Source organism: Lacerta agilis, chromosome 3 (genome assembly GCF_009819535.1).
Source record: "Lacerta agilis isolate rLacAgi1 chromosome 3, rLacAgi1.pri, whole genome shotgun sequence".
Taxonomy (NCBI): Eukaryota; Metazoa; Chordata; class Lepidosauria; order Squamata; family Lacertidae; genus Lacerta; species Lacerta agilis.
In genome coordinates, this window is record NC_046314.1 from 317,668 (window position 1) to 338,969 (window position 21,302).

The 21,302-nt window shown below is 45.9% G+C and overlaps 1 protein-coding gene across 1 annotated transcript in view; it reads left to right on the top strand.

Annotated features, from left to right (window-relative positions):
* The window catches only part of COL4A2 (collagen type IV alpha 2 chain), a 154,965-nt gene that overhangs the window by 85,566 nt on the left and 48,097 nt on the right, over positions 1-21,302 (top strand). The window contains exons 20-24 of the mRNA XM_033145548.1: positions 80-235; positions 4,448-4,540; positions 8,119-8,282; positions 9,148-9,220; positions 9,315-9,421. Coding sequence (XP_033001439.1) covers positions 80-235; positions 4,448-4,540; positions 8,119-8,282; positions 9,148-9,220; positions 9,315-9,421 — 593 coding nt within the window. The remainder of the gene's footprint in view (positions 1-79; positions 236-4,447; positions 4,541-8,118; positions 8,283-9,147; positions 9,221-9,314; positions 9,422-21,302) is intronic.

A 21,302-nucleotide genomic window follows, 5' to 3' on the forward strand; every position in this document is an offset into this window, starting at 1 on the left:
GCCTTGATTTATGATATCATTTTTTTTAATCTAGAGCATTCTTAAAATAATGCATACCTACCTGCTTTCCTCATTTCAGATAACTCTGTGGGAAGAGGTTTGCCTGGAGAAATGGGTCCCAAAGGCCTGGTTGGTGATCCAGGTTTCGCAGCTATTTATCCAGGTCCTCCAGGATTAGATGGCGATCTGGGATTACCTGGATTACCGGGTGTCCCTGGCCCTCCAGGAAATCCAGGTAGGAACCCAGAACTTTTTTTAACAATTAACATGAAAAAGTTACATGGTTGTGCTGACTATAATATTCTGAGAAATTTCCTAATTAAGCATTTTAAAACTATTTGAAATACCAGTGACAATTTTTAACTTTCCACTTGGTAATGAATGCTAAAGCAGAGTGTGAAGGAATGAGATTTTTCTGTCTTGTACTGGTTGCATGGACTGTTGCGTGTCAAAGCCCCAAACCACCCCTTTGAGAATAAAGAAATAAGTACACAGAACTTTAGGTTAATGTTAACAGGAAAAATTTAGGCCACAACTTTATTGGTTACAGAATGTGAGCAGTATTGGCGTAAGCATTGGCATCAACAGACTATATCTGACTCCTACCCGCCTTGCAGGGAGTCTGGTAAGGGTAAACCACCAGTAGGGGGAGCCCCGCCGATGTGGATCGACTTGAGCATCCTCTTGGTTCTCACTGGGGTCGTGGCATAGCCCTAGCCCCTCCCTGGGCTTCGGACGAGATCCACACCCCCAGATCCCTTTAACTGAATAACCTTGAGCACGGAGGGGCAGGTGATGGCCGCACCTCCTCTCCCCCACACGTGGCTATTCCAATGCCTAACCGCCACACGAGCCCAAAGCTCGCCACCAATACCCTCACACCTGCAACCAACCTCTTATGCCTTTGATAATATTGGCCAACCAAACATCATTTCCGCCGTCGGAAAAATGAACGCCATCTGCACGGTAAAGGGCCTCATTGTTGTGAGCAATTCTTGGGTGGCGAATCACCTGGCCACCCAGTGCCAGTACCTTCCATGTCACAGCCCGATCCAAGAGTTTCCTGACTTTGTTAGTGGCAGCTGGTTTAAAAAGGGGAATGTTACTCAGCTAAACTGTAGAACTTGTTAACACAAGTTGGAAAGGATATAATCAAACAATATATCCTCTCCTGCATCCCTGAAAACAATTTCAAATTGTCCTGCCAGAAAGATACCCCATTATAAAGATCCAGGAAGTTCAGGCAAACCCAGAGAACCCCTTTAACAGCCTCTGAAAAGCACACCCTATGAAGAGGGGACTGAGGGGGGTGTTGAGATTCCATTCCACCTTAAGCTGCAGACATGGGACTTTTACGTGTCACATGTCTGTTTACACACCAGCACAGAGATTGCTGGGAACTTCCGTTTGTGTATAGCTTTAGCTTTTCTCACTGTCTCTCTGTGAAGAAGGAGAGGTGTAATAAACTGCTTGTACATATGTCTGTGGTCAAAAATGAGATGGCAAGAATAAACATTGACATCCTGGGCATCAGTGAACTAAAATGGACGGGAATGGGCAAATTCAGTTTGGATGACTATCATATCTACTACTGTGGGCAAGAATCCCGTAAAAGAAATGGAGTGGCCCTCATAGTCAACAAAAGAGTGGCGAAAGCTGTACTGGGATGGAATCTCAAAAATTATAGAATGATCTCGATACAAATCCAAGGCAGACCTTTTAACATCACAGTAATCCAAGTTTATGCACCAACTACCGGTGCTGAAGAAACTGAAATTGACCAATTCTATGAAGACTTACAATACCTTCTAGAAATGACACCAAATTCTTCTCATTAAAGGGGAATGGAATGCTAAAGTAGGGAGTCAAGAGATAAAAGGAACAACTGGCAAGTTTGGCCTTGGAGTTCAAAACAAGGCAGGGCAGCGGAGCAGCGCTGGCCGCCGTGGTGGCAGCGGGGGGAGCCAGTGGGCTGGCAGCGGGGAGCGCAGGAGGCTCCAGAGCAGCAGCAGCCACCACGGGCTCGGCACCAGGAGACTCCAAGAATGAAGCTGCTTGTGCTACACCACTGATATGTTGTCCCGAGTGACTCTCCACCCTCTTTTTCTCCCACTTCCTCATTCGTTATCTCTTCTACATGTGGCGCTAAGGGGCCTTTGCTTCTGAACAAAGGCATTGGTGGTGCTGTGGTCTAAACCACTGCTTGCCTCTTGGGAAGGTTGGCGGTTCAAATCCCCACAACGGAGTGAGCTCCTGTTCCACTGTCACAGCTCTTCCAACCTAGCGGATCTAAAGCATGCCGGTGCGAGTAGATAAATAGGTACCGCTGTGATGGGAAGGTAAAAGGTGTTTCTGTGTGCTCTGACACTTGTCACAGTGTCCTGTTGCTCCAGAAATGGTTTTGTCATACTGGCCATATGACCCAGAAAACTGTCTGTGAACAAAAGCTGGCTCCCTCAGCCTGAAAACGAGATGAACGCCGCAACCCCATAGTCACCTTTGACTGGACTTAACTGTCCAAGGGTCCTTTCCCTTTGCTTCTGAGCCCTTTGCTCTACTACTTTCAGGTTCGGGGGGGGGTCTGGAATGCTTTCTAAAGACACTGTATCCATCAACTGTCGCCCCCCCCCCCGTGATTCCTCTTCCTCCTCCTTTATCCCATTATTTCCCAGCTTTCCCCCTCGTCTGCTTCTGAGCTGTGACCTCCCTCAAACCCCTGTTGTAATTCTGAACTGCATTCCTCTTCTCTGGAAGGGTCAGGCTGGGGAGGCAGTCTCCACCATTCCTCCTCTGCCCAGTCCCTGACAGTAGCTGAGTTATAATTTCCCCCTTTTCTGTGCAGGCCAAGTGCTCTTGCGGCCCAATCTCTCTTCCCTAGGCAGCACTGAACCCAGGGCAGCTGGGAGGTGGCAGCTGTCACGCAACGCTGTAACAAGACATTATGAAGGACAGATTTCCAGACCTAATAAACAAAGTAAACTGACAGTTCACTGTTTGTGGATGGCATCCACCTGAGAGTTCTCAGAGAACTCAAATATGAACTTTTCTCTTTTCTAACAAAAACGTGTAAATTGTCCCTCAGATCAGCCTCCTTGACTGATGACTGGAAAGTACCTAATGTAGTACCATTTTGTTAAAGAGATCAAAGAGGATGTCATATAGAGGAGGGTGAAAGGTTGTTTTCTGCTGCTCCAGAGAAGCGGACACGGGGCAATGGATTCAAACTACAAGAAAGAAGATTCCACCTAAAGATTAGGAAGAACTTCCTGACAGTGAGAGCTGTTCAGCAGTGGAATTTGCTGCCAAGGAGTGTGGTGGAGTCTCCTTCTTTGGAGGTGTTGAAGCGGAGGCTTGACAGCCATCTGTCAGGAATGCTTTGATGGCGTTTCCTGCTTGGCAGGGGGTTGGACTGGATGGCCCTTGGGGTCTCTTCCAACTCTATGATTCTATGATTCTATGATTCTAGGGAGCCTGGAAACTACAGGCTGGTTAGCTTAATGTCTGCCCCCAGAAAACAAGTGGAAAATATTGTTCAGCATATAATAAGATCCTCGGGTATCTTGTGGATCGGGAATTGGTTAAGTAGCAGGAAACAGAGAGTAGGAATAAATGGACAGTTCCCTGAGTGGAGGAATGTAGAAAGTGGAGACCCCCAAGGATCGGTATTGGAGCCTGTGCTTTTTAACTTGTTCATAAATTATCTAGAGTTAGGCATGCACAGTGAGTGGCCAGATTTGCTGTTGATACTAAATTGATCAGGGTGGTTAAAACAAAAAGAAATTGCAAGGAACTCCAAAAGGACCTCTCCAGTCTGAATGAATGGTAGGCAATAATAATGGTAGGGGGTGTCTATTGTAGAGGTGTGGAGTGGGACTACACTCAAATGACAATGTCCATACAAGAAGTCCTCCTGCCCAGCAGTTGTGGTAAGGTCAAGAGGCTGGCTGTTCTGGTTCTGGTTCTGAGAGATGTATATAATACTATGTGGTGTGCAGAAAAAAAGAGAAAAGTTTTTCTCCCTCTCTCATAACACTAGAACTCAGGGATACCCAGTGTGGCGCACGTTCTGGGGTGTTTTGTGTGTTTTTCTTTCTGTGGATGTCCACCCACTTTTAAATTATATTCATATGATTTGGAGACTAACAAACGAACAAAAGTGGATTCTGCAAAGCCCTGTGTTTGCAAAGAGACTTTGAGACTGGGAGAGTAAATACTCACCATCTACTACTCAGTGGTCTGGTGATCTCACCGCCCTTTCTACATATTGTAATAGTCAATCTAGTTTGAATACTTATTATATGGACTGCTTATATTGATCTGTATATTTAAGTCAGGACTAATTGATTATGTTTATTGTTAAAATGACCTAATGATGTTGCTTTATTTCCCTTCTTGTTACATTTGCAAAATCTAATAAATCTAATAAATAAATGATCCCATTCTACAGATACTTCTGTCGCAGTGAAGGGTCTTCCAGGGTTTCCTGGTCCTCCAGGAGACCAAGGTTACCCAGGACTACGAGGGCAAAGGGGGTTGAAAGGTAAGGCACACCTGGACTGGTGCTTTCATGTGTTGTCTGCTATGGATTGTCATGAAAGGGAGAGGCTTAATTTGCACAATATCCTGAGACCAGACAACTTTTCTCCTTGATTAGAAGTCTTGTACTATCCTCGTCTCACCTTCCACATTTAAAACCTTTCTTTAAAAAACCCTTCTTCCCTACACATCAGCTATGCTGGTCCACAGAGCTGGACTGCCCTTCTGACTCTTGCGCAGAAGCCGAAGGGACAGTGTCTAAGGTGGAGAGTCGCCTGAATCAGCTTTGCCGCTCCATGGAGCCACATTGGGAAGCCTCTTCCCAGCACATCAGCTGAGCTTGTCAAGGAAGCCACACAAGCCAGAGGTACTGTGTGGCTTGCACAGCTGATGTGTGAGAAAGCAGGGGCTTCTGCGCTAAGCAGGGAAACCCTCCGCAGAGCCTGAAGAGGATTTCCTCTTTGGGCTCTTGGAAGGGTCTCCTCACAGACCAGAAATCTCCAGGGTACTCCCCACTTCCAAGATCCACTTCCGGGTTCTGGCACTGCCTGTCATCTGTTTTTCAGATGTGAGAAATACTGTGAATGAGGCCGTTGGATTTACTAGTTTTAGGGGGTTTGATTAATTATAGCCAGATTCAGTTAACAAACCCTGCCCAGTGGGGTTTCCCCCCCACTCTCCTCGGGGGTTGGGGGCATAGCTGTCAACTTTTCCCTTTTCTTGTGAGGAATCCTATTCAGAATAAGGGAATTTCCCTTTAAAAAAAGGGAAAAGTTGACAGCTATGTTTGGGGGTCAGCAGAACAGCACATAAGGGGAGGAGAGGGCAGGTTGTTCCATGAGGCCAGCAGAAATGCTTGCACTGATGGAGTGATCTGCTTAGTGCTGTGTTGAATACCTCCCTCTGTTTGTGACTCATGACTGTATGTATGCCATTTGTTTATGCCGCTTGTAATTTGCCAAGTGACCTTATGGGGGGAGGTATAAATTTTAACAATAAGTAAAAGATAATGCTGAAATAATTCATAATTCAGGACCCAGCAACCCCTGAAATCTCAATCCCATCTCAAGATTCCCTTATTTTCAGGAGACAAACTTTTTTGCAGCCTGAATAGTATTTACCTGTGTGGGACAAATAATTGAACCAATTCAATAGAAGAAGGAGGGAGGAGGGGGAGGAGGGAGAGGAGAGATGTTTCTTCACTTGTTGTCATCTCACCAAAATAGTTTCCCCCACACACACACACACACATACAAATAGAGATATATTGAACTTGCCATGGGATTCCAGATACAAGTTTTCAAAGTTAATATGTATTTGTGCCCAAATAATACTGTTATGAATCTGAACCCTAAATGTGCAAATAGCAGGTCAAAGTTATCTTTATGCACCCATAAATTGAATTGGATAATTCTGAATAAACATTATAGGTTTTGCTACACAATTCCTGTGAACAGGGTTGTTATTGTGAATTTGCCTTACGGACTTGACAAAGATGTGTGAATAGCCCAGGATTTGTTTCCATAGGTGCCAATTGTTAAAGATGCCTTTTGATACAGGACAACTCTGCTATGTTCTGATTATCTGTTGTTATATTTTAAAGACAGCCTGGAGAGCTAGACTTCTCCAAGAAGGGAGATTAGTGTTGTAGGCTTAGGAGGAAGTTAATGGAGCCAGAAAGGCAGCTGTAATTCCATTAAGAGTTGGTGGCAACCTTACCAGGAACATACTTTATTAGGGGAACTATGGGTAAAATGGTCCAAGAAGGCTGAAAAAAGGAAAAGGGAAATATTTCCTATTCACCACCACCCCACTAGTCAAAGGGAGGGGTAAGCTACTTGTGAATGAAAAACAATAGAGGGCACCCAGAGTGGCTGGGGAAACGCAGCCAGATGGATGGGGTATAAATAATAAATAAATTGTTGTTGTTGTTGCTGCTGTTAGGGGTGAGCTGGCCTGAGAGGCAGACAGAGAGAACTGAGCTGAATTTTTAGGCTCTGCAATCTAACTGCATTCAAGGATGTGGGGCATTTCTCTTGAGAGCTGATTTGATTCAAAGTATTTAGCGGTAGTTATACATTTGGGACTCTTGAGAGTCCCATGGATTGCAAAAAGATCAAACTTATCCATCCTTAAAGAAATCGGCCCTGAGTGCTCACTGGAAGGACAGATCCTGAAGTTGAGGCTCCAGTACTTTGGCCACCTCATGAGAAGAGAAGACTCCCTAGAAAAGACCCTGATGTTGGGAAAGACTAAAGGCACAAGGAGAAGGGGGCGACAGAGGATGAGATGGTTGGACAGTTTGGCCAAACTGCGGGAGGCAGTGGAGGATAGGGGTGCCTGGCATGCTCTGGTCCATGGGGTCACAAAGAGTCGGACACGACTGAACGACTAAACAACAGCATACTGGTACATTTGAAAATAAGCTTAAGCTAGAGGCCCGGAGGGTGGCAACACAAGGATGGACCTTTTCTGCAGTGGCTTTCTGCTTGTGGAATACTCTCCCCAGGCAGCAGGCAAAAACTTTCCTCTTCAACCAGGCCTTTGACTGATGACATCTGATGCCTTTTTAAATGTCTTGTGGGAGTGAGGATTATTGGTTTGTTGTTGTTCTTATTTTACAACAACAACAACCATAATAGAAGAAAAGAAACTTATATATCATTTTGTAATAAGCTTCCAGTGAAGCCAATACCACTCCTGGGTAATCACTGCAGTGCTTGGAGAAGTGGTTTGCACGTATCAAGGCGGATGCACTGTAAATTCTGCCTCTTTTACAAGGAAACATTATCTTAGAGTTTTTTGTAATTTACAGGAACAAGACTGGCTTTTTTCCATTGTTTTTATTGAATGTTAATATAAACAAACAAGTTACAGAAAAAATAAATGCTTTTTTTAATGATAAGTTGTCACCATTGCCAATAAAGAAGTACTGTATAGGATGCAGCAATGTGATTTATTGAGGCAATGATAAAACATAAGGAAGTGTCGACTAATTTATACCAAAGTTCCCATGGTAGAAATTACCACATTTGTTTTTCAAAAAAAGCAAGAGTTATCATATCTGTATTACTATTGTCTGTATTCACATTAGGGGAAAGTAACTGCTTTCCTGTTCCAGAAGGAACAGCTACTATTGGTTCATTCAAGTTGCTGCATTTGGATCCTCAGTCTTACTGGTTCCAACCAAAAGGCAACTTTGTGATTGCTTGAGATTGTTCCCTCCAATATGTATCCTTTCTAGCCAGTCTTCTGTCCCTATAAATGTAGCTTCCCTCTCCTCAGTTCCCCGTCTTGTTTGCCTGAATAAAGAGTGTTGCGTGAAAAAGCTGTCTCCTGCCTGTTATGTCAGAGAAATCATTATCCCCACACTACTACAGAAATTACCACATTTGTTTTTCAAAAAAGAAGGTAAAAAATAACCTTAAATTACAGTAAATCCAGACACTGATGTAGCCCTCTGGTGCCTGAGGCGCCGAAGGGCAAAGCAGCTGGCCTTGAGCCCCTGTTCACTCTTAGCTTCTACAATATGCTTTCAAGGGGGCAATTCTTAGGTCTCCTTCTCTGAATATTGTTTTGCAGGAGAACCAGGAGATTGTAAATGTGCTGAAAGTACCGAACGAAAAAGAGGCCCTGCTGGGCAACCTGGTCCCCCAGGCTTTCCAGGTCCAATGGGAGAGGTGGGGGGAAAAGGAGACCCTGGCGACCAAGGCCCACACGGAGTGCCTGGCTTTCCTGGCGCAAAAGTACGGCATTTATGTTATAACACCTTTTTCCATATCATTAAGTATGTTTCCTATGCAATTTATTTAAACAAATGTGGAATTATTTTGATTAGGTATATAATACCACAAAAAAAATCTCAGTGTAACTTACTTAGGAAGGGTCGAAGCCTCAAAGGTCACCTAGTCCAAGCTCCTGCTGTGCATGACTAAAGCATCTGTGACAGGCGGCCATCCAGCCTCCAAGGAAGGAGAGTGCAGCACGTTCCAAAGTAGTTGGTTCCACTGTCAAACGGTCCTTACCGTCAGAAAGTTCTTCCTGATGTTTAGTCAGAAACTCTCCTTTCTTGTAATTTGCATTAGTTCTTAATTATTTTGCTTTAATCTCTTTTAATTGCTGAGGATACTTTTGGTGTGTGTGTTTGTTTGGGTGTGATAATTCTTTTTTCAGTGCTCAGGGCAGTTTTTGGAATATTGTTTGCTTTTGTATGGAGAGAGGTGTGGGTATTCTACCTTTTTACACACACTCAGCCTAAACCTAGGCCAAGCTAACCATAGCTTTCTAAACTTACTTGTCGCCTTGTGAAAAAAATATTTTTTCCATACTCTGCCTAATTCCCCATAAATATGATCATACTATAAACCAACTTTATGTGACATAGTCTGCCTGCAACAGAGCAATTACTTCTCTCTCTCTCTCTCTCTCACACACACACACACAGAGAGAGAGAGAGAGAGAGACAGGAAATCGATGATGCCTCTTTATCCTTTCACTCTGAAACCAATTTTCTCTGCATCTTGTCAAGAGGGTTATGTCTTTCTCTTGCAAGAGGAAACGGGTTTACCTAATATGACTGATTAACTTAATTCTCATAATATTGACTATTAGGGATTCCCTGGTGTACCTGGGCCACCTGGACAACAAGGGCCAAAAGGAGATTCACGATATGTTACCACAAGAGGTATGGCCATAACTCTGCATTTCAATTTATTTTTATTTCTGCAAACGTACCACATTTAGCAGTATATTTACTATACGAGTTGTGTTTCACTTAGGTGCTAAAGGAGACCAAGGAATTCCAGGAATTCCTGGATGTAAAGGAGAAGATGGTTTGCCAGGAAGAGACAGCACAGATGGTTTACCAGGACTACCTGGGCTTCCAGTAAGTAACCCCTTCACCTTCTTCTTATCAATGTGACAAAGAAGAGAATCCTTTGAATTGAGGGATGGGGAGTCCATAGCCTTGCAGCTTCTTGCTGGTCTAACACTCCTCATTTGCCATCTCTAACCATTGCAAAGGTCCTTTTCTGTGGTGACTCTGGATGCCCTCCCCAAAGAGACATGCCTGGTGCTGGCATTACAATATTTTTGGCACCATGCTCTTTGCCCAGGCATTTTAGGTTGTATTTTGTAATTTTTCTCTATTCTACTCCTTAGTTTCAAGGTTTTTTTTTTTAGCTTGCCTCCTCCCTTGCTGTGTATTGTTATATTTATTTGTTTATTTTTTAAGAAATTTTTTAAATAAAGGATAAACAACATCTGAAGAGCCACTGATTCCTCTATAGTAATTGGACACATTGAAGGCCATTTGTTATTCAGACATGCTTACATAATGGTCGAAATAGATCTCTGTAGTGCTGGTGTAACACGGTGGTTTCTCTCATATCCTTGGCACAGCAGTAGGTACTTCCTATACCCATTAATGTGCTTCAGACTCAGGATGTTGTTCATGAGAGCACAAGTTCAGCCCTGTGCACAAATAGTCTGTAAGAGCTCATTTGTTTGGTGTAGCGGCAGTGACACCTTGGGATTCCCTGCCTGTTGATAATAGGCAGGCACCTTCACTGCATCCTTTTAGACAAGCCTACCCAGGTGTACTCCCGTTGCTCAGTTCCAGCTCCTGCCCACCTAGCAGTTCGAAAGCACGTCAAAAGTGCAAGTAGATAAATAGGTACTGCTCCGGTGGGAAGGTAAATAGCGTTTCCGTGCGCTGCTCTGGTTCGCCAGAAGCGGCTTAGTCATGCTGGCCACATGACCCGGAAGCTGTACGCTGGCTCCCTCGGCCAGTAAAGCGAGGTGAGCGCCACAACCCCAGAGTCGGGCACAACTGGACCTGATGGTCAGGGTTCCCTTTATCTTTACCTTTACCCAGGTGTTTAGAAAGTTTAATGAGTTTTAATTTTAGTCTATTCTACTGCAGTTTTAATTTTCTGTATGTTTTAAATTATAGTTGTAATTTTTAAATGGATTGTTTTATTGTTTTATCTTTTTTGAGGTTTTTTCTTCAATCAAGCAGTGTAAATTTTATGAAATAAACTAGCTGACCCGGCCACGCGTTGCTGTGGCTCATTTTGTGAAACGGAAAAGGAAGATGTAAAAGAGAAAGCGCATGCCTCCCCACAGCTTATCCTGTTGAACTCCCGCCTGCCTCCTCTCCGTATTTCCCATTTTTGCTTGCCTCCCCACAGCTTTTCCCATTGAACTTCCACCTGCCTCCTGCTTGTCTTTCCCCCGTTTTTGCCTTCCTCCCCACAGCTTCTCCCGTTGAACTCTTGCCTGGCACCTCTCTGTCTCGCTCCCCCCCTGCTTTCACCTCCCTCCCCACAGCTTCCCCCGTTGAACTCCCGCCTGCCTCCTCTCCGTATTTCTTGTTTTTGCCTTCCTCCCCAAAGCTTCTTCCGTTGAACTTCCGCCTGCCTCCTGTTTGTCTTTCCCCCGTTTTTGCCTTCCTCCCCACAGCTTCTCCCGTTGAACTTCCGCCTGCCTCCTGTTTGTCTTTCCCCCGTTTTTGCCTTCCTCCCCACAGCTTCTCCCGTTGAACTTCCGCCTGCCTCCTGTTTGTCTTTCCCCCGTTTTCGCCTTCCTCCCCACAGCTTCTCCCGTTGAACTCTTGCCTGGCACCTCTCTGTCTCCCTCCCCCCCACTTTCGCCTTCCTCCCCACAGCTTCTCCCGTTGAACTCCCGCCTGCCTCCTCTCTGTATTTCCTGTTTTTGCCTTCCTCCCCACAGCTTCTCCCGTTGAACTTCCGCCTGCCTCCTGTTTGTCTTTCCCCCGTTTTAGCCTTCCTCCCCACAGCTTCTCCCATTGAACTTCCGCCTGCCTCCTGTTTGTCTTTCCCCCGTTTTAGCCTTCCTCCCCACAGCTTCTCCCGTTGAACTCCCGCCTGCCTCCTGTTTGTCTTTCCCCCGTTTTCGCCTTCCTCCCCACAGCTTCTCCCGTTGAACTTCCGCCTGCCTCCTGTTTGTCTTTCCCCCGTTTTCGCCTTCCTCCCCACAGCTTCTCCCGTTGAACTTCCGCCTGCCTCCTGTTTGTCTTTCCCCCGTTTTCGCCTTCCTCCCCACAGCTTCTCCCGTTGAACTTCCGCCTGCCTCCTGTTTGTCTTTCCCCCGTTTTCCTCCCCACAGCTTCTCCCGTTGAACTCTTGCCTGGCACCTCTCTGTCTCCCTCCCCCCCGCTTTCGCCTTCCTCCCCACAGCTTCTCCCGTTGAACTTCCGCCTGCCTCCTGTTTGTCTTTCCCCCGTTTTTGCCTTCCTCCCCACAGCTTATCCCGTTGGACTTTTACTATCTCCTCCCCCCCTCTGGAAACCTGATACATGGTACAGTCTGCTCTGGCATTGAGCCTGGGGTCAGAAGGGACCATAACGATGCAAGGGGTGATGGGGAACTGGTAGGGTCCTTATACATTTGTGTGCAGCGCTTTTTCCTCTTCTGATAACTGGAGTTTCGTTTGTAAAGCGATACAGCAGTGCAGAAAGGATTGTGTGTGGAGACAGGATAGGGAGCGAAGCATAGTTGCAGAGCTTTCTCATCCTACATTCTCCCCCCCCCCCGCCATAAGGAATGGTATGGCCCGGGCCTAAAAACCTTTTCCTGCCTGGAGCTGAAACTACTAAGAAGAGTTGAGGCCTTCCTCTTAACTGTTTTTTTTTGGCGGTAAGGCCCTTGGCAGAGGCTGAGGCTATGGAGATTAATGGGGGTTGTCCCTGCTGTCTGAAAATGGCTGACTGAGGTGAAGGAGGTTTCTTGGTCGGCGCACAGTCTGTGACGCTGCCCTGCAATCAGCCTTTCTATTGGTTGTTGTTCAAAGTCTTCAGTTCTGTTGCTGGTGACACGTAATGCGTGCACCATTTTTTGGGCCTTTATTCTATATTTTAGGCATGATAGGTGTGGGTTTTTTTGAATTTTTATTATGCTAGATCCTTCCCCCATGGGCATGTTATGCTTTGTCCTAAATTTGATGTGATTTGGTCCTGCGGTTATGGAGCAAGGTGGGGCCGGACGTGCACACAATGGGAACATTTTTATATATATAGATAAAGTATATCCTGTTTCCAACAGGAGGCCAATTGTACCTGACTGTCTTAACTAATAACCTGCTCATAACATTGTCTTATATTCAGTGTTGTTTTTGAGACTCAAATATAATGTTAGCCATCATGACCTCTATTGGCACAATTCTACAACTTTGCTTGTAAGGCCTAACTAACCTTGTGGATTCAGGTAGGTAGCCGTGTTGGTCTGATGCAATCAAAATACAGTGGTACCTCGTGTAAGGGGATCTTATGGGCTTTCCGCAAGGAAACACTGTGGCTCTTGTGGGTACATATATACAGGAATTTATTATGTACAAAAGAACACAACGGAGTCCAGAGTTCACACATCCTCTCAGTCAGTTTCAGTGGTTGCCTCCGCGATCATTTCCAGAAGAGTAATCTGGGTACTGTGAGTCTCCGCCTCCAGTGGCGTCGCTAGCCTCTGCGCTGCTGGGGGCGGCGGCAGCGCAGAGGCACCCCCTGGGGGAGGGGCACGACGCGCGCGCCGTGACGTCATCATGACGTCACGACGCACGTGTATACAGAAAGGGGGGATTTCCCCCTTTCCGAGGCTTTTTTCCGGCGGGGGGGTGGTGACCAGCGAGGAGGGGGTGACAAGCGTGACCCCCCCCGCTGGTCGACCCCCCCCCCCCGCCGGAAAAAAGCGGCGGAAAGCGGAAAAAGAAGCAGAGCGGCGCTTAAACGCGCCTGCTCTGCTTCCTTTCCAGGCTTTCCCCGCCCCCTCCGGCGGTTTTTTCAGCGGGGGGTGGTGACCAGCGAGGAGGGGGTGACAAGCGTGACAACCCCCCTCGCTGGTCGGCCCCCCCCCCCGCCGAAAAAAAGCGGCAGAAGCACCCCATCCGTGTGCTGCTGCTCCCGGGGTGACGGAGGGAGCGGCGGCGCGTGGGAGTGGCGGGAGGGGCCGCCGCTTGTCACCCCCACCCGCCGCTGCTCACCCTGTCACTGGGGGCGTACCGCCCCCACCACCCCTCCCCAGCGACGCCCCTGTCCGCCTCTGTTCCCTGCGTTTGAGACTTCTGCGCAGCTGCGGAGAAGGGGCTGCCACCTCCCCTTCCGTCCCAGAACTGCTCAAGTGTTGCCTAGGCTCCACCACCGGGCTCCCCTCCTCCCTGTTGCCTCTGAGGGATGATGCCTGACTGCTCTGGTCTTGCTCAGAATCTCCAGCATCTGAGAGCCCTTGCGCCACCCGCTCGGCTCTGGGCTGCTCCCTGGTGGTCCCTTGACACCTCGGGTTACAGACGCTTCAGGTTACAGACTCCGCTAACCCAGAAATAGTACCTCGGGTTAAAAACTTTGCTTCAGGATGAGAACAGAAATTGTGTGGTGGCGGCGCAGCAGCAGTGGGAGGCCCCATTAGCTAAAGTGGTACCTCAGGTTAAGAACAGTTTCAGGTTAAGAACGGACCTCCAGAACGAATTAAGTTCTTAACCCGAGGTACCACTGTAAATAAAAAAAAATTGTCCAGTACCACCTTAGAGATCAACTAAGTCTGTTCTGGGTATAAGCTTTCATGTGCATGCACACTTCAGATATTCTTCAGATTATTATTTTTTAATTTAACCTTGTGAGGTCTTTGAGAGTGTCAGCAGATACCGTATTTTTCGCTCCATAGCACGCTCCGGACCACAAGACGCACTTAGTTTTTAGAGGAGGAAAACAAGAAAAAAATATTCTGAATAAAATGTTGTACTAAACGACCGTATTTAATGTTAATGGGCATGTGAGGTGGGGCTTACCTGCCTACCCCCCAATATTTTATTAAAGTTGGAAGAGGGAGGGAGGGAAGGAAGGAAGAGAGAGGGAGAACGCACTTTTGTGGGTGCCTGTTGGTGACGCTGTGATCTTGGAACTCCGGAGCAAGAAGTACTGGTAAAGGAGCCCAGAAGCTCTCTCTGCTTGCTTTACAGAGAGGCAGCAGGAGGGGAGAAAATCACTGTGCCTATTAAAGCTACAGCCCCCACTTTTTTCCTTATTCACTTCCTTTTAGCCTTGCAGAGCCACTTCAGCCAAATGAAACCCTCTGCAAGGCTCATTATACCGCCAATAAAGCACCTCATTAAGGACTGATAACACTGATAACACTCCCGTTTAAGAACAATAGGGTAAAACTGTTAGCTGTCAAATCTTCCCTGAAAGGGGATACAAATGTATCGATCTGAAAATAAAACTCTGAACCTTAAGGAAAACTTGTTACACTTGGGTACGCATTTTTGTCTTTATTCTTGGATACTGTATCTCTGAAATGTATCCCTTATTTCCAACTTTTTAAGCTTCTGAATCCCAGAGTAGGTAAAAACACACAGATCCCTCTGATACAGGAAAAGGGATTTTATTAGTGAACAAATAAAACTAGAGAAGTCAAGAGAATGGCAGAAGTCAAGAAATGTAAATGTTCAGTTCCCCCACCCACACAAAATCCTGTCAGGCGACAACCACATCTTTTGTTTGTAAACAGGACAATCAGGAATACCTCTCCCTTCCGACACCCTATTCCTCCACTTTATTCCCTTCACCTCACCCAGATCTGCTCCATTGTCCTTTTGCCGAGTACCCGTAATTTTTTTAAAGCGAGATTTCCTCAGCTTTGTTTTGCCCCCAGGGTCCCAGCCTTTTCTCTGATTGCGACGATCAGGAAACTTTGAAGTTTAAAAGGAGTTTAGGCAAAGTGGTGGAGAGCCAGACTGATGCTGCGTCAAACCGGCTCCCCCCCCCCACTTGCGTTACAGAGAGCAGGGACGGCTCTGGCTAGCTGAACGCAAGGGGGGGGCGGTTTGCTGCCTTTGAACACAAGGTTTTCAAGCCTGTTTTTGTGAACGGAGATGGTGGGGATGATCCAGCAGCTTCTCCACTGCCACTCCCCACCCCACCCCACACCCCCCCCCCGCCGAACGCGGTGGAGGAGAGGCAGCAGCGGGGAGAGCAGCAGCAGCTGCTGGATCCACCCCGCAACCTCCGTTCCCCAAAACAAGCCTGTTTTTTGTGAACGGAGGTGGTGGGGAGGATCCAGCAGCTTCTCCACTGCCACCCCCACTCCCCCCCCCGCCGAACGTGGTGGAGGAGAGGCAGCAGCGGGGAGAGCAGCAGCAGCTGCTGGATCCATCCCGCAACCTCCGTTCCCCCAAACAAGCCTGTTTTTTGTGAACGGAGGTGGTGGGGAGGATCCAGCAGCATCTCCTCCGCTGCCCACCATCACCCGCTGCCTCTCGCAGCTGGCCTGACAGGGAGCCTTCGCTCCATAAGACGCTCCAACTTTTTCCCTTACTTTTTAGGAGAGAAAAAGTGCGTCTTATGGAGCAAAAAATACGGTATATTGATAGAGGTATTCTATTAAACATTGTGTACTTGGCCATCAAAAAGCTTTAGATAAAGTGCCTCGCTAAAGACTCCTAAGTAAACTTAGAAGCCATGGGATAGCCAGTAAATGTTTAAAGAACAGGAAGCAAACACTGGAAAAGGGCAGTTCTCCCAGTGGAGGGATATGGAAAGTGGGTCCCCCCAGGGACAATCTGCATTGAGATCATTGTTCTTTAACTTGCTTCTAAATGATCTGGAGTTAGGCATGAGCAGTAAGATGACCAGGTTTGCTGGTGGCACCAAATTATTCAGTGTGATAAAAAAGAGGATTGTGTGGCTCACCAAAATAATGTCTCCAGGCGGGATGAATGGGCATTAAAATGGCAAGTGCTATTTAGCAGAAGCAACTGTAAAGTGAGGCACAAAAATAATTTCACATACCGGTATATATTCATGAGTCCTTGTTAGAAATGAAATAATTGACCCTCAAGATGTTAGGTCTTGAAAGTCCTAAAAGGAGAATGATCTTGGACAATTTAAAAAGAAGAATTTATTAATACATTTGCAGATGGAACAAAATAGAAAATTCTTTCCAGTAGCACCTTAGAGACCAACTGAGTTTGTTCTTGGTATGAGCTTCCGTGTGCATGCACACTTCGAGCACATGGGTGTGTGCTGTAGCATGAAATGCTAGTCAGCAACACAAATCAAAAAAGTTACACAAAAGTTTTAAAGCTTCAAAAACCCCTTTTCCATTCCTTCATAGAGAAAGCATGGAAAACCCCCCAGATGGGAATGTTATTTGTAGCTGCAGCTAGTCTCCTCTCCCTAGGACGGAGTAATGAGCTTCTTCCTACCAGACTCTTTATAGCTTGTAATCACTCTTCCCCCTCCCTCACAGAGAAGACATAGAAATTTCTTATTGGTCAAAAAACAAGTCATATATGATGTGGGAAGCCCCAATTGGTCAAAAATAAGCCATCTGTGACGTAGGCACAATTAAAACAACTGTTCTGATATGATTTATGACACGAGATGCACATGCTGCAAGGCTTCTATCATTCCTTTAGATCTCTTGCTGAGAGATAGCACACTTTCCTAATTGACAGCTTCACAGCTTTCTTGGGTCACACTGACCTAACCCTGAGTTAGCATGCGAGGATATCTAGCTTGTGCCTCCCTTGCCAAGATTCTTGAATGTGTTTCTGGCAGTTGATGTTTGTTTTGATCCATCCTTGTTAGCATGCAGACTTTCATTATGACAAAGGAGAAATCCGAGGGCTCGCTTGGACAAATGAGGCACAGCCAAGGTGTTGGAGCAAAACAGCAGCCAGTAGGCTTGGCCTTTATTTAGATAAGATGGTACGGTCGCGACCGGTCCTCCACACACCCACAAGAAAAGGAAAAGATGGAAGCCCCCTGCTGCGGGCGACCCCAACTTTTATTAACTTCCCACCACCAAAGTACACCCCTAAATCTACATCACTGTTGTCATGGAAACTTTACTGAGGGAGGGGGGTTTCAAGGCAGAAACATGATCATCGGGACACCAGTCCTGTTCCCTCTCTGGCCCCTCCCGGACATACATCTTTGCAAGACAAAAGGCACTTGAGAGTTCCTGCCTGAGACAGCCTGTGTTAAAGACATGCTCATGAACGTCCTTTGTTTTATCTTTGGTCCAACTAACATTTTGATGGAGGTTCTTTGTGAATAAATGGCTTTAGTGTCTAGCCCCAAATTGGTTGGAATGTCCGTTGGGCAAGGCTCGCACATCTCAAGGATTATGGCACCTGGTCACTGCTCGAACGGCCAGGCCCTCTTTATATTAAGTGATCAGAAACCCAGCCATTTGGTAAGGTTCTAAGTGAAATGATACAGTTCTGATATTATTTGAAACTGTTTCCTTGTTCGCAAGTTGCGCAGTTTACATAAAGGCAGATACAGTGTTGCTATCTTAATTGGGTCTATTTGCTTGTTGGAAGCTATCTGTTAACGCTGCTGGAGATAAGATAATGGCGGGCAGTGATTCTAGCACCCCTTATTTACAAGGGCCATTAATCAACAAATGGATATGTGTATATATGTTTATGCTTGTGTGACTTGTGAGGGGGAATTCTATAACAATTATAAATGTCCAGCTCCTATCTGCTGGTCTATTTCCTGAAGGATCACCTGGAGTTTGTCTTATACCGGTAGTTCTTATGAGCAACTAGCGAAGAGAAGTTTGCTAGACCCTTGAACTGTTGACTTTGGCACAGGGAATGAAGGAGAGAAAGCCCTTTGCATGCAGGCATTTCGGTGTTTCTAAGCTGCCTGATTCTCATTCTTCTATTCAGATTCCTATTTGGGGTTTCCCTATTTGAATGTGTTCCTTTGACATATGTTTTCAGAGCAATCTTAAAACGTATAAATTTACAAGGAAATTATTCTCTGTTGCTCTAACTTGAGCCAATTGAGACGTGCAGGGTAACCTGTCTTCAAGGTAACTTGTCTGGCTCTTATCTCTTATCAAGGTTCCTACAGGAATTCAACTGTTGGTTTGCTCACATTAGCCTTAGCAGCAGTTTTCAGGGTATTTACATAGCTGCTTTGATAATTCTATACTCTGCTTGATTACCTTCAAAACATTAACTAACCTACATTATACATATACCTTTTAATTATTAACTTTAAAATATAATGCTACCTACTGTTAGCTGTAAATTTGTTCTATAAAGCACTGCTAAAAATCTCAGAAGTATAAAATTAGTCACTAGGTGTCAGTCTCTGCCTATATTTCAGCTTTCTGTTTCTTCTTTCTCTGGGTCAGCTTGACCAAATGAACTTCTAATGAACTGCTTATTTTAACAAGCAGAGAACTTAAAAGGAAACTACCAAGCTCTTATCTTCATACACTTGGCTGCCTGCCAAACAGCTCTCCTGTGCATCTTTTTGTCCTGTGCTGCTTGTCTGAATAGCCTGAACTTCTCTCGACCTTTCATGGTTCAGCTGACAAGCTAGATGCATTTAGAGGGAGGAAAATCTCCCTTTGTTTCCAGACTTTGAGCACATTTGCAGACAAACAAACAAACTTAATTACCTGTTGTGAGGGACCCTTTTAATTCCACTCGAGCCCTCACACTTTTAAACGCTTCCCCAGACCGTGTCTCTCCCTAGGTTTCACCGACGACTAAAATGAATCCTAAAGCGTTAATATGGGAGATGTCTTCGGGGTACCTCAGTGCTCCACGTTCGAAAACCTCTTGCCACCTTGGGATCTCCCGCCCCGGGTTCCCAAACTACTGCAGCTTGCCTTCCCTTTTGGCAACTGCGTGGCACCTTTGGCTTCACTGCCCAGCCCTCTGTATGACAGGAGAATAAACCACCCGTTCCCTCTTCCACAGGAAAACCTTTGTTCTTTCCCCTCAGTCACACCTCTTGAGGCACTGATGCACTGCCAGAGTCCACGAACGTTGAAACACAAAAAAGTTTATTGAGGTAACTTAAATAACATGGATGTTCAGGTTTAATGCGGTTACAATTTTTCTTTTCATGTACGTTAGCTTTGTTACAACATAGCAAGGATAAAAACCTTCCCTTCCCTTCTCAAAGCCTAACCTCTCACGAGCTCTCTCCAACCCTCCAACCCTCTAACCCTGACCAACTGCCCAACTGCCATTCTCCCCTTTTAAAAGGTCGAAAAGCCCCGCCTCTTGCGAGTGAGCTGCCAGTCACCTAGAGTGGGTGTTAACTCTTTATGCGCTGGGCACCTGACCATACCCAGACTCAGGGTTGGTCCGTTACACCTGTCTACATGATTTGGGGTTTAGAATATGTCTATGGGAGCATTCTAGTGCAGTATCCCTATAAACATGAATATATATAAAATTGTGAAGAGGCGACAATATATGTTTCTGACAGTCCTAAACTGATGGTAATTGACCCGGAACAAGACTTTGGGATGCTACTGGATAGCTCAGTAAAAATGTCGACCTTGTGTGCAGCAGCTGCAAAAAAAGTTGGATTCCATTTTAGAGATCATTAGGAAAGGGGTTGAAAATAAAACTGCCAATATTATAATGCTGCTACACAAATCTTGGAATACTATGTACACTTCTGGCTGCAGCACCTGAAAAAAGATATAGTAGAGTTGAAAGTAGATGTTTTTCAGAAAAGGGCATCAAAATAAGGGGCTTGAGCTATTGATGACGAGGCTGGGATCCTCCGGGCAATGCGGGACAACGTATCCTGCCCACGGAGCAGAGTGGGTGGCCACGTGGTGCACTGCAACTTCTCCCCACAGTTAAGTGGAGCGGACTTTTCATATGCTTTATATGCTTTTTTTCGAGTTGAGGAGAAATACATTCACAGCCAACATGTCATCAGGCAGTCAACCAGGACGCGGTAAAGGGAGGCAGGTGGCGATGTGGTCTAAACCACTGAGCCTAGGGCTTGCTGATCAGAAGGTCGGCGGTTTGAATCCCCGTGACGGGGTGAGCTCCCGTTGCTCGGTCCCAGCTCCTTCCAACCTAGCAGTTCGAAAGCACGTCGAAAGTAGATAAATAGGGACCGCTCCGGTGGGAAGGTAAACAGCGTTTCCGTGCGCTGCTCTGGTTCGCCAGAAGCGGTTTAGTCATGCTGGCCACATGACCCGGAAGCTGTACGCCGGGTCCCTCGGCCACTAAAGCGATACGAGGCTGCAACCCCAGAGTCGTCCACCAGGGGTCCCTTTACCTTTTTTACACTCACAGCCAGCATGTCATCAGGCAGTCAACCAGGACTGTAAATATGGGGAGTGGAGGGGTGTTGTGTGTCAAGCACCTAGCCAATCAGAATTAGGCTCAGGGTTGTGTCACGGAATTCTACTCAATATTGTTCCAGAGCAGAACTCCAATGTATACCGGTAGTTAGCAGAGTAAAAACTTAAACACGTTTCAGGATTCCCCCAAAATAGACCAGAGGTAATTATATTTCATTGAGCAGAGCTTTACTGCTACTGAAGGCAAATGAGCATAATGGTCACAAATACAATACATTCAGGATTGGCACTGTCCATAAGAAATCCAGTTGCAGCAGATTTCACTTAAACTTGCAATAACTTATAATATGTCTAAATCTTAACACTATGCATACTGTGTACAGAATACCACACCAGAAGGAAAAGAGATAGAGAAACCGAAACCCAGGCTCCTTCTAGCCTTACTTTTAAAGTCCACATGACCTTGAAGAAAATATGCTGTACTTAACTTCTCTGAAGGAATAACCGAAGCATCATGAACTTTTTGCTTGTTTCTTTCACACAGAGAAGCTTCCAGAACCCTCTTGAATTAATTAGAATAGGAAAGATCTCTACACATCAGATCAATACTTTCTGTACTAAGAAATGCAAGCTGACAGTTTGGGCAACCTGTAACTCTCTTGATGGTGTCTGACT